This window comes from Eubalaena glacialis, chromosome 19 (genome assembly GCF_028564815.1).
Source record: "Eubalaena glacialis isolate mEubGla1 chromosome 19, mEubGla1.1.hap2.+ XY, whole genome shotgun sequence".
Taxonomy (NCBI): Eukaryota; Metazoa; Chordata; class Mammalia; order Artiodactyla; family Balaenidae; genus Eubalaena; species Eubalaena glacialis.
The window spans coordinates 16,218,072-16,231,088 of record NC_083734.1 but is presented as its reverse complement, the minus strand read 5'-3'; the positions used below and the strand labels follow the sequence as shown (position 1 = coordinate 16,231,088).

Here is a 13,017-nt window from a genome sequence, read left to right as displayed (position 1 = left end):
AAAAAAATATTTTTCTTATCTATCTATCTATCTATGGCTGCGTTGGGTCTTCGTTGCTGCTCGCGGGCTTTCCCTAGTTGCGGCGAGCGGGGGCTACTCTTCGTTGTGGTGCACGGGCTCCTCATTGTGGTGGCTTCTCTTGTTGTGGAGCACGGGCTCAGTAGTTGCGGCTCGCGGGCTCTAGAGCACAGGCTCAGTAGTTGTGGCACACGGGCTTAGTTGCTCCACGGCATGTGGGATCTTCCCAGACCAGGGCTCGAACCTGTGTCTCCTGTATTGTCAGGTAGATTCTTAACCACTGTGCCACCAGGGAAGTCCCAACGTTTTGGATTTTAAAACGTGGCAGCAATAGCAACTGAGAAAATTATTCCAAGAAAGTCCATTTATTGCTAAATTTGGAATAGTACAAGTTTCAGGAGAACTGGATCCAGCAATCCTAGGTCTGAGAAGTCATCTCATTTTCTTTTTTTTATAAATTTATTTATTTATGTATTTATTTTTGGCTGTGTTGGGTCTTCGTTTCTGTGCGAGGGCTTTCTCTAGTTGCAGCGAGCGGGGGCCACCCTTCATCGTGGTGCGCAGGCCTCTCACTGTCGCGGCCTCTCTTTGTGGAGCACAGGCTCCAGACGCGCAGGCTCAGTAGTTGTGGCTCACGGGCCCAGTTGCTCCGCGGCATGTGGGATCTTCCCAGACCAGGGCTCGAACCCGTGTCCCCTGCATTGGCAGGCAGATTCTCAACCACTGCGCCACCAGGGAAGCCCCATCTCATTTTCAAAGCTCATCTTATCAAAGAATGTTAAAACTTCCTTTGTTTAAATGCTTAATCTGATTATAAGCAGTTCACAAACTGATATAACAACTTCTCTGCTCAGCATCATCCAGCATCAGGAAATACTCCTCCTTAAGTTTACATTGCACTTTTGTCTTTAATCTATTTCCAACGAGAATCTTACATCATGCCCCTACATGCAATGTTTATCCTAAGGGAAGCCACATTACAAAGTCCCAACGTTAGACAGGCAGCTCACGCAATCCATCAAGAAAGAAAGGTTTCAAAAGTATGCAAATATTAAATTCTAGCCAAAAGAACAAAGTTAATACCTAAAATTAAAATAGACTTCAGATGTGACACTAATGAACTAAAGAACACTGTCTTCAAAAGAAACAGAGCTTGAGGGAGTCTCTGGATTTTATTATTTTTTAAAATCTCTATGAAATTCTTAAAAAAAAGACCCTATGGGAGGACTTCCCTGGAGGTCCAGGGGTTAAGACTCTGCCCTTCCAATGCAGAGGGCGCCGGTCGGGGAACTAAGATCCCTCATACCGCGGGGTGTGGCCAAAAAAAAAAACAAACAAAAAAACACCCCTGCAAACCCAATGACTTATATCTGTGCAGGCATTAAAAACAGATTTATTCACTGACATGGAAAGATACCCACAGGAAAGTTTGACAAAAGCAGGTTATAAAACAACATTTAGATTTTCACCTGTTTGTTAAAAAAAAAAAAAAAAGATAAAAAAGGCACTCTCTGTCATGACACATACTTTTTTTCTTCTTTCATTTCTGAGCTCAGATCAAGTACAGAAACCTTAATTGTTACAAAGGTCAGTAGTAAAATCTTTTCATTATGGCTCAGAACTGATTAGCCTTTCATACACACACTGCCCCTCCCCCCAATCTCATTCAACCACTGACAAGTCTTCAGTGATCCACTGTCACCTTATAAGTACATAAGCCCGTACTTATGTTTTAAATTACTTTATACTTTTGCTTCTCAGTACTACAGAGATCATGCATTAGGTAGACTGCAAGGTTTTCTGATGCTCAGATTTGGCTGTTTTCATCACTGACCCAGTTCAGTAAGAGCAGATCGCAGAGAATCAGACACATACTCTTACACATACACTTAAGACTAGAAGGATACTCATCCAAAGAGTAAGAATGGTTTTCTTGGAGTATAGGATACAAAGTGATTTTTACTTTGCCTTTATGCCTTTCTGTACAGTCTGATTAAAAAAAAAAAAAATTAACCCCTTTTTCTTTTTGGAAAAAAAAACAAAACCAAAAAACTCATTTTCTTAAATTCTCCTGCAAATTACTCAAAAACAACTCCTAGTACCTTGTAAGCACCTCACTGCTAGTTAAAAACACTAGCTGAAGTTACTTTAAATGTTAGGAAAGCTCTTAATTTCCCAGTCTTTTTTTTTTTTCAATTAAATGGGTCTTTGATAATGTGCAAGAGTACTGTAAAACCACTGCCTTCATTTTTTCAGCTATGGTTTTCCTAAGTACTAAAGTTAATGCTTAAGATTGTATTTACAATGCAGAGCTTCCTTGGAGGAAAAATTAGTTTAGTCCTATTTTCAATGCTAAAGCAAAATGTGGGATTTAGTGCCTTTATTTGTTGTTGGGTTATTAAAAAAAATAAAAGCAGGAATTTCAGTTAACTATCAAACTTTTAACCTTATGCACAATCCCCAGAATGAGAGTTTCAGCATTTCAAATTTAACTCAAAACAAAAGGCTTTGCTTTGAGTCTACAAATGCTCCTTTCAGTTAGAAAAGTGCTAATTTGTCCAAAGTCACACAATGTATTCACTCATTTTCTTGAAGATGACTCACTCAATAATCTGAAACATAATGACTATGTGTTTGTAACAATTCAAAACAACTGCTGTAAAATGGCTTGTTGCTTGAACTCTGAATTAATTCAAAGGCGTCAGTTACATTTTTTGAATTTATATTTTATAAATGTAAAGCAGCTGAAGCTGCATACTTTAGCAGGAAAGAAAAAATTTAATTGCCAATTCTGCCTTCGTAACTGCTCCCTTATGCTTTCGCAAGTCTCTTGTGGTTGAAATTATTTTAACATTCAGAGGTGCAATCCAAACTTTGGAATTTTATTAATGAGAAAGAGATAAAGTGAGTGATAGACCTCAGCTTTAGCTCTACCAAAGCACATAATTTTTGGAAACTAGCCACAAATTTCTATCTCTATTTCTAATATATGCAAGTGACCATTATTATGGGTTTTAGAGGGGTTGTTCTCAAAGTGTGACTCCTGGACCAGCACCATCAGCATCACTTGAAAACTTGTTAAAAATGTAAATTATCACTGCCTCCTGCTCCCCAAATCAAACTCTTCAGGTGGAGTCCAGCAAATGTCAGTTTAACAAAGCTCTGGAGGTGATTCTGATGTACTCTAAAGTTTGAGCATCACTGCTTTAAAATACTAATGTTGTAAGAATTGGACCCCACTTTTTTCACTTAAAAAGAAGTGTTTAAGATAGAAGTATATCAAGAAATATAGACAAGATTTATGTAAGTATAATGCTACATTAGGATTAGGATATAAAATAATTATGGAGGGATTTCTTATTTCAATTCCTTTAAATTTCAAAGTGAGTTTCTCAACAAAAATTAGTGGCCATGTCAAGAAGGCTACAGAGGCAGCATTCAGGAGAAAAAATGACAGAATCTAAACACAGAATGATCAGTGTAATTATCATACAGTTCAGAGGGCTGATCATCAACTTTCCAATCATTTATGTATTCTACTCATTATCTCTCTTCCCAGACACAAAGCAGAGATCAGCTATTTGGATTTCCACAGATACATTAAGTTCAATTTCCAAGTTATCACCTTAGCCCAGAAGGGCTCGTCACCACGCACCTGGATTATTGCAATAACTACCCAGCAGGCTTCCTGATTTAAGTTGGCTGCCTCCTCCCCTCTATTCTGTATTAGCTTCTGAGGAATCTTTCTTAAATACTGTAGCTGTCAAGTGCTCATGGAACATTCTCCAGGATAGATCATATCTTGAGTCAAAATCAAGCCCTGGTAAATTTAAGAAAATTGAAATCATATCAAGTATCTTTTCCGACCACAACACTATGAGACTAGATATCAAGTACAGGAAAAAAATCTGTAAAAAATACGAACACATGGAGGCTAGACAATACACTACTAAATAACCAAGAGATCACTGAAGAAATCAAAGAGGAAATCAAAAAATACCTAGAAACAAATGACAATGAAAACACAATGACCCAAAACCTATGGGATGCAGCAAAAGCAGTTCTAAGAGGGAAGTTTATAGCAATACAATCCTACCTCAAGAAAGAAGAAACATCTCAAATAAACAACCTAACCTTACACCTAAAGCAATTAGAGATAGAAGAACAAAATACCCCCAAAGTTAGCAGAAGGAAAGAAATCATAAAGATCAGATCAGAAATAAATGAAAAAGAAATGAAGGAAACGATAGCCAAGATCAATAAAACTAAAAGCTGGTTCTTTGAGAAGATAAACAAAATTGATAAACCATTAGCCAGACTCATCAAGAAAAAAAGGGAGAAGACTCAAATCAATAGAATTAGAAATGAAAAAGGAGAAGTAACAACTGACACTGCAGAAATACAAAGGATCATGAGAGATTACTACAAGCAACTCTATGCCAATAAAATGGACAAATTCTTAGAAAAGCACAACCTTCCGAGACTGAACCAGGAAGAAATAGAAAATATAAACAGACCAATCATAAGCACTGAAACTGAAACTGTGATAAAAATCTTCTAACAAACAAAAGCCAAGGACCAGATGGCTTCACAGGCAAATTCTACCAAACAGTTAGAGAAGAGCTAACACCTATCCTTCTCAAACTCTTCCAAAATATAGCAGAGGGAGGAACACTCCTAAACTCATTCTACGAGGCCACCATCACCCTGATACCAAAACCAGACAAAGATGTCACAAAAAAAGAGAACTACAGGCCAACATCACTGATGAACATAGATGCAAAAATCCTCAACAAAATACTAGCAAACAGAATCTAGCAGCACATTAAAAGGATCATACACCATGATCAAGTGGGGTTTATCCCAGGAATGCAAGGATTCTTCAATATAGGCAAATCAATCAATGTGATACACCATATTAACAAATTGAAGGAGAAAAACCATATGATCATCTCAATAGATGCAGAAAAAGCTTTCGACAAAATTCAACACCCATTTATGATAAAAACTCTCCAGAAAGTAGGCATAGAGGGAACTTACCTCAACATAATAAAGGCCACATATGACAAACCCACAGCCAACATTGTTCTCCATGGTGAAAAACTGAAACCATTTCCACTAAGATCAGGAACAAGACAAGGTTGCCCACTCGCACCACTATTATGCAACATAGTTTTGTAAGTTTTAGCCACAGCAATCAGAGAAGAAAAAGACATAAAAGGAATCCAAATCAGAAAAGAAGAAGTAAAACTGTCACTGCTTGCAGATGACATGATACTATACATAGAGAATCCTAAAGATGCCACCAGAAAACTACTAGAGCTTATCAGTGAATTTGGTAAAGAAACAGGATACAAAATTAATGCACAGAAATCTCTTGCATTCCTATTCACTAATGATGAAAAATCTGAAAGAGAAATTAAGGAAACACTCCCATTTACCACTGCAACAAAAAGAATAAAATATCTAGGAATAAACCTACCTAAAGAGACAAAAGACCTGTATGCAGAAAACTATAAGACACTGATGAAAGAAATTAAAGATGATACTAACAGATGGAGAGATATACCATGTTTTTGGATTGGAAGAATCAACATTGTGAAAATGACTCTACTACCCAAAGCAATCTACAGATTCAATGCAATCCCTATCAAACTACCACTGGCATTTTTCACAGAACTAGAACAAAAAATTTCACAATTTGTATGGAAACACAAAAGACCCTGAATAGCCAAAGCAATCTTGATAAAGAAAAACAGAGCTGGAGGAATCAGGCGCCCTGACTTCAGACTATACTACAAAGCGACAGTAATCAAGACAGTATGGTACTGGCACAAAAACAGAAATATAGATCAATGGAACAGGATAGAAAGCCCAGAGATAACCCACGCACATATGGTCACCTTATCTTTGATAAAGGAGGCAAGAGTATACAATGGAGAAAAGACAGCCTCTTCAATAAGTGGTGCTGGGAAAACTGGACAGCTACATGTAAAAGAATGAAATTAGAACACTCCCTAACACTGTACACAAAAATAAACTCAAAATGGATTAGAGACCTAAATGTAAGGCCAAACACTATAAAACTCTTAGAGGAAAACACAGGCAGAACACTCTGTGACATAAATCACAGCAAGATCCTTTTTGACCTGCCTCCTAGAGAAATGGAAAGAAAAACAAAATTAAACAAATGGGACCTAATGAAACTTAAAAGCTTTTGCACAGCAAAGGAAACCATCAACAAGACGAAAAGACAACCCTCAGAATGGGAGAAAATATTTGCAAACGAAGCAACTGACAAAGGATTAATCCAAAATGTACAAGCAGCTCACACAGCTCAATATCAAAAAAACAAACAACCCAATCCAAAAATGGCCAGAAGACCTAAATAGACATTTCTCCAAAGAAGATATACAGATTGCCAACAAACACATGAAAGGATGCTCAATATCACTGATCATTAGAGAAATATGCAAATCAAAACTACAATGAGGTAACACCTCACACCAGTCAGAATGGCCATCATCAAAAAATCTACAAACAATAAATGCTGGAGAGGGTGTGGAGAAAAGGGAACCCTCTTGCACTGTTGGTGGGAATGTAAATTGATACAGCCACTATGGAGAACAGTATGGAGGTTCTTTAAAAAACTAAAAATAGAACTACCATACCACCCAGCAATCCCACTACTGGGCATATACCCTGAGAAAATCATAATTCAAAAAGAGTCATGTACCACAATGTTCATTGCAGCTCTATTTACAATAGCCAGGACATGAAAGCAACCTAAGTGTCCATCGACAGATGAATGGATAAAGAAAATGTGGCACATATATACAATGGAATATGAGCCATAAAAAGAAACGAAATTGAGTTATTTGTAGTGAGGTGGATGGACATAGAGTCTGTCATACAGAGTGAAGTAAGTCAGAAAGAGAAAAACAAATACCATATGCTAACACATATATATGGAATCTAAAAAAAAAAAAAAAAATGGTTCTGAAGAACCTAGGGGCAGGACAGGAATAAAGACGCAGACGTAGAGAATGGACCTGAGGACACGGGGAGGGGGAAGGGTAAGCTGGGACGAAGTGAGAAAGTGGCAATGGACATATATACACTACCAAATGTAAAACAGATAGCTAGTGGAAAGCAGCCACATAGCACAGGGAGATCAGCTCGGTGTTTTGCGTCCACCTAGAGGGGTGGGATAGGGAGGGTGGGAGGGAGACGCAACAGGGAGGAGGTATGGGGATATATGTATATATATAGCTGATTCACTTCGTTATACAGCAGGAACTAACACACCATTGTAAAGCAATTATAGTCCAATACAGATGTTTAAAAAAAAAAGTACTGTAGCTGTCCCATGTAACTTCTTGGCTCAAAAACCTCTAATGCTTCACTACAGATTACTGAAGAGGTAGAGGTACTAAAGGTATTAAATATTAGGGGGTCAGATAGGGAATGTAAATGAGTGGAGTAGTCCACGTGAAGATTAAATGGGTAGAAATACTTTTCACTTTCCACAAAGAATCATACTCATCCCATTTTTACTTTCCTACTTTTATTAGATGTTTTACTATAAGGCAACAGTGAAGGAATGATGACAAATGGTGACACTTGGCTTTAGTGCGCAGGAGACAACAGAATACGTACAAATTACAGTAAATTAAGAACCCAGGCCACACTTATGCCCTCCCCCTACCAAGTCTAGCCAAGTTTTGCCATGTAAGAATAAGGTCCCAGTGTTGCCAGAATTCTTGATTTTTGAAGAAAAGCCCCAAGTCTGGATTTCTGTGTGAAATCATCCAGCTTTAAAATTCTGGCTCAGATTTAAAACAACGACAACAGCAACAAAAACCACTGTGTGGTCCAAACAAAACATATCTCTGGCCTGTGGACTGCCAGATTGAGACCTCTAGTTTGGAGCATTAAGTCCCTATTTGCCTGCCTTGTCTTCTGGTGTCTTAACTTCCCTGTATTAACAACAGTCCCCATACTTAGGCAGCATTTTATACTCTTTGATATGCTTTAGTGTCTGTTTGATTCTCTCAACTGTGAGAGGTAGAAAAGGGATAAGGAAGCAGGCACAGACAGACAAAGTGATTTGTCCAACATCACATGGTTGTCTCTAAGCCCAGGTCTCCTGACTCTGAGACCAGCATAAACCTTTGGCCACTTTACTCTCTCCCTGTCCCTCTTATGTGTGCTTTTGCTTCAGTCATGCCCTCATCTAGAATGACTGTCTTCTTTCCTTCTGCCAATCTCATCATCTTTCAAGACCCAGCTTAAGCTCTACTGTCTATATAAAACCTTCCTCAACTAGGTTAAGTGGCCCAGTTTCTTTTTTCTGAATTTTAATTGGTGTTATGGTCAGTAACTTACAAACTGGTGCTCATCAAGTCTTGAACCAAATTATTTCACATCATTTCAGATTAACTCATATCCCCAGTTACATTCTAAGCTCTTTGATGATGGGGACATGTCATTCTTCTTTTCTATTCCACACAGTTTTTATGCTGGGACATAAAAATGACTGTTTAATGTTTGCTATCTTAGACAGTCTTTTGAGGAAGAAAGATAATAATACCTCTAACTTACCAGCCTGATGTTGTCTTCTGGGCGGAGTAATATGAACATTGCTTGGAGATGCTGTTGGAGATCACCTGGTGAAATTTACAAAACAAAGGATAATTATTCTCCATTGTAATGTTAACAGAGAGGATTCCTTCTACCCTAATAACTTGTGTAAAAGAAAGTTCTGGTTCACTGAGGGACTCTAATTAGACACAGAAATTGAGTGAGTGTCTTAATATGAATGGTAGACTGGATCTCTACACATTCACTTTTAAGTCTACACTACATTAAAATTTGCTTCGTGTTTGTCCTATGGAAGCTGCACTTGAAACCAGTCAGTTTTGTACCATGATTGATGTTGATGAGAGCGATGGTGCAATGTGTTGGGCAGAGAAAGCACTGGCTGTGCTTTCAGGCCCACTGAAGGTGGAATCAAGGGAATCTTGAAATTGGGATGTATGGTATACAGTGTTAGAAATATCTCTAACTTTTAAAAAGCTAACCATTTTGCCATTCTTATCTCTGTAATTGTGATATTCAGTTGCACTTAATCTAAGAAGAATTTTAATAATTTTTTTTTGAAATTCACGTTCTTTTATTTATTTATTTATTTATTTATTTATTTATGACTGTGTTGGGTCTTCGTTTCTGTGCGAGGGCTTTCTCTAGTTGTGGCAAGTGGGGACCACTCTTCATCGCGGTGCGCGGGCCTCTCACCATCGCGGCCTCTCTTGTTGTGGAGCACAGGCTCCAGATGCGCAGGCTCAGTAACTGTGGCTCACAGGCCCAGCTGCTCCGTGGCATGTGGGATCTTCCCAGACCAGGGCTCGAACCCGTGTCCCCTGCATTGGCAGGCAGATTCTCAACCACTGCGCCACCAGGGAAGCCCTAAGAAGAATTTTAGATTCCCCCCTAGAATAATGTCAACAGCTAAAAATGATTTCCACATCAGTAGCTGATATTAAAAAGACAGTACTTATTAAATACTGCAGATCTCAAGGGATATATATTCCAGTGAACATATTATTAGGTGTTTTAAAATGGCCAATCAGGGACTTCCCTGGTGGCGCAGTGGTTAAGAACCTGCCTGCCAATGCAGGGGACACGGGGTCGAGCCCTGGTCCGGGAAGATCCCACATGCCGCGGAGCAACAAAGCCCGTGCACCACAATTACTGAAGCCCGCACACCTAGAGCCCGTGCTCCGCAACAAGAGAAGCCACTGCAATGAGAAGCCCTCGAACCGCAACGAAGAGTAGCGCCTGCTCGCCGCCAACTAGAGAAAGCCCACGAGCAGCAACAAGGACCCAACGCAACCAAAAATAAAATAAATAAATAAATAAAAAATGGCCAATCATTATTTCAATCCTCACTTGCTTTTATACATTCTATAAAACTAAGTTGAAATTTCTTTGTATTAAACTATTATAGATTTCCTCAATTTCCCTGTTCTGTACTAGAAAATCGGAAGCTTTGGCTAGTAGGAGATAATTAGATAATGTGCTGTCATAAACGATAACAATCAGAGAACAAAAAAACTTCATTCCTGCCCAACCCTTTTTCAAGAGTCTAAAGTGAGTAATGTAGCTGCATAATCATGGATGCCACCGTAACCTGTTCTCACATTGGTCTTGGAATCTACATACATGATTTTCATCCACGTAACTTCACAGCTGTTAATGATGAGATGAAATGCTGATATGTGCAAGAAGTAGAGCGAGACAGGAAGAAAAAAAAAGTAGGTTGGCAAACAAGTGTGTTTGTCCCTTGTGGCTTGTGGGATCTTAGTTCTTTGACCAGGGATTGCATCCGGGGCCCCTGGCAGTGAAAGCGTGGAGTCCTAACCACTGGACCACCAGGGAATTCTCCCCTTTCTTCCTCTTAAAGAATAGTTTTCTTGCCTTTTTCTCCCCCTCATTTTACTGCTGGCTTCTGACCAATTCCATTATTGCAGAATCTTTCAACTTTCAAAATTAAGAGTCATTATGTTTGGCCATTCTACTATACTTCAAACCCAGCGACAGAATCTAAGTCTCATGTGCAAGAACCAGTGTGGGTTCACAGTATAAATCCAAGAGAAATGAAAACATATGTCCACACAAAAAACCTGTACACAAATGTTCATAGCAGCATTATTCATATTAGCCCCCAAATGGAAAAAACTCAAACGTCTATCAACTGATGAATGGATAAATAAAATGTGGTATATCCATACACTGCAATATTATTCAACCATAAAAAGGAATAAAGTACTGTTACATACTATAACATGGGTAAGCCTTGGAAGGGGCCATGTCTCAAGTGAAAGGTGCCTGTCTCAAAAGATTGTTTATATGGTCCCACTTACATGGAACATCCAGAATAGGCAAATCTATAGAGACAGAAAGTAGATTAGTGATTGTTTAGGGCTAGGAGGGAGGGTGGGGGATACAGGGAGTGACTGCTAATGGGTACTGGGTTGCTTTTTGGGGTGATGAAAATGTTCTAAAATTAGATTGCGGTGATGGCTACACAACTGTGAATATACTTAAAAAAAAATCACTGACTGTACACTTTAAATGGGTAAATTGGGTGAATAATATGGTATTTATGTCTCAATAAAGCTGTTAAAAATAAAAGAATCAGCGTGGGGAGACAAAGTGTTAGGTATAAACAATGAAGAATGACTACAGTTACAACTGAGGTAAGCAGCTCAGGTTTTTAAAAAACTAAGTTTCCTTTTGTTCTGTCAGGACAAATAACCTGAAGAAAGAATTTTCAGGATGGAGAACTTCTAGAGGAGAAACATTTCTGGGCAAACAGCAGCCCTAAGACTCCACTCCAAGCACTACTGGCCCAAAGATCTAGCTGGACCTTCTTAGAAGGTCCGACAAAAGTCAGGGAGCCCTACCCCTATAGTAGGGCTTCTTACGCAGGCTGGGTATGTGGAAGCTCAGGTTTGCTAGTGGTGAAAAGTACTGCCATGAGGTATTTCCTCTTGGGAAACTGTCCTTCACAGAGACTAATAGAGGCAATATACCCGTACCATTAAGATCCTTTTCCTACATTTTGCTTTCATAGACTTCACTGCTGGTAGCCAAGTTTTAGACTTCAGTTTGATTTTAAAGACCTTTGGTTGTTTCTCTTTAAAATGTTAGCAGACATTCACTTATAATATCACTTTTTGATTACAAAAAAGTACTTGGATATTTTTAATGAAGCCCAGATAAAATTCTAACTCATTTGTTCAAGAAATATGCATAAGAAAGTACAATTAGACAGAGTAAGCCCTTGATCTGCTCGCAATTCTGCCATCATCTTTCAGTTACTGCGGGCTCAGCCAAGGGAGCTCCAGCTTATGTGAAGGTCTGGCTCTGTGAGCTGCATTTATACTCACACTGCCTCATCTGTTCTGGTCTGGATCACAAGTAAAGTCCATTCATCTTGTGTTAAATCTGCTTTTCTTTTTGGTATGGAGAAAGCTAAGTGAACAAGGTCAAGTAGAAACCTGGGTGGCAGCTGAGTGTGGAAGTCTGACCAAAGAAAAAGACCAACCAGGGCCAGGAGCTTTAAAAGCCACTGACCCCACTTACTATTACATGCCACAGAGCAATTTGCCTAACATCTTAGTCAGACAAGCTGGATTTAAACCAATATTTTGTCTTCTTTTTACTGTGATAAATATCCACACCAAACAGAAACACAAAGCTCAGCTGGGTCTACTTCCTCTGTGCATTCAAGTTTTGGTGGGGGTGGGGAGGAGTTTCCCCCTTGACTCTGGTGGTTGGCATTGAAGAGGAAGGGTTTTAGAAAATGCAGTACAAAGTTAATTTTCCAAAGAGTTTTTTCACCTGCCCCTTTTAAAAATTTTCCATGGCCGGAGAGTTTTGGTAGGAGGATAATACTGTCCAATTAGATGGATTATAATTCTGAGCTGCTACATTTGGAACTAGATGAAGGTCCAAACAAGAAGTAGGGCAGCCACTAAAATAGCTAAGATTACCTGCACTGGAGTTAAACTCACTACTGGCTCAATGGGACCCAGTACTTCTGGCTTTCACCTCTGACCTACACACTCAAGGTCTACAGTCTTCTTTGTTCTCTTAGTAATTCCAATTTCTTCCACTCCTGGACATCACACGTCATCAAAATGGCACATTTTGGACAATAAGCAAACACTCTTTGTATAGCACTGATTGGGATTTCTCTAATTGGTGTCCTCAGGACAACTGACTTCTTTTTTCCCCCCAAAATGACACAAGTTAGGCTTGCTGTTAGAAGAGAGGCATAAGGCTGATTATCTTCCTTTAAACTGTGGATATCCTATACCTGGAGACCTCTTTCTCTAGACAAACTTTCTTCGATTCTTTCTTAACCTCATCACCACAATGCACCTGACTTTAGAGAAGTCTAACATATGGAAATATTAAATGCGTACACTA

At 39.0% G+C, this 13,017-nt stretch overlaps 1 protein-coding gene and 2 non-coding genes across 9 annotated transcripts in view; all 3 read right to left on the bottom strand.

Annotated features, from left to right (window-relative positions):
* The window catches only part of SSH2 (slingshot protein phosphatase 2), a 238,218-nt gene that overhangs the window by 49,575 nt on the left and 175,626 nt on the right, over positions 1-13,017 (bottom strand). For all 7 annotated transcript variants that reach the window (XM_061175653.1, XM_061175656.1, XM_061175655.1 and 4 more), the window contains one exon: positions 8,623-8,687. In XM_061175653.1, the coding sequence (XP_061031636.1) occupies positions 8,623-8,687 (65 nt within the window). The remainder of the gene's footprint in view (positions 1-8,622; positions 8,688-13,017) is intronic.
* LOC133080991 (small nucleolar RNA U2-30) lies at positions 1,566-1,635 on the bottom strand. Its single transcript, XR_009698667.1, has one exon. It is a non-coding gene; the product is annotated as a small nucleolar RNA U2-30 (small nucleolar RNA).
* LOC133080993 (small nucleolar RNA U2-19) lies at positions 1,774-1,853 on the bottom strand. The gene has a single exon (XR_009698670.1). It is a non-coding gene; the product is annotated as a small nucleolar RNA U2-19 (small nucleolar RNA).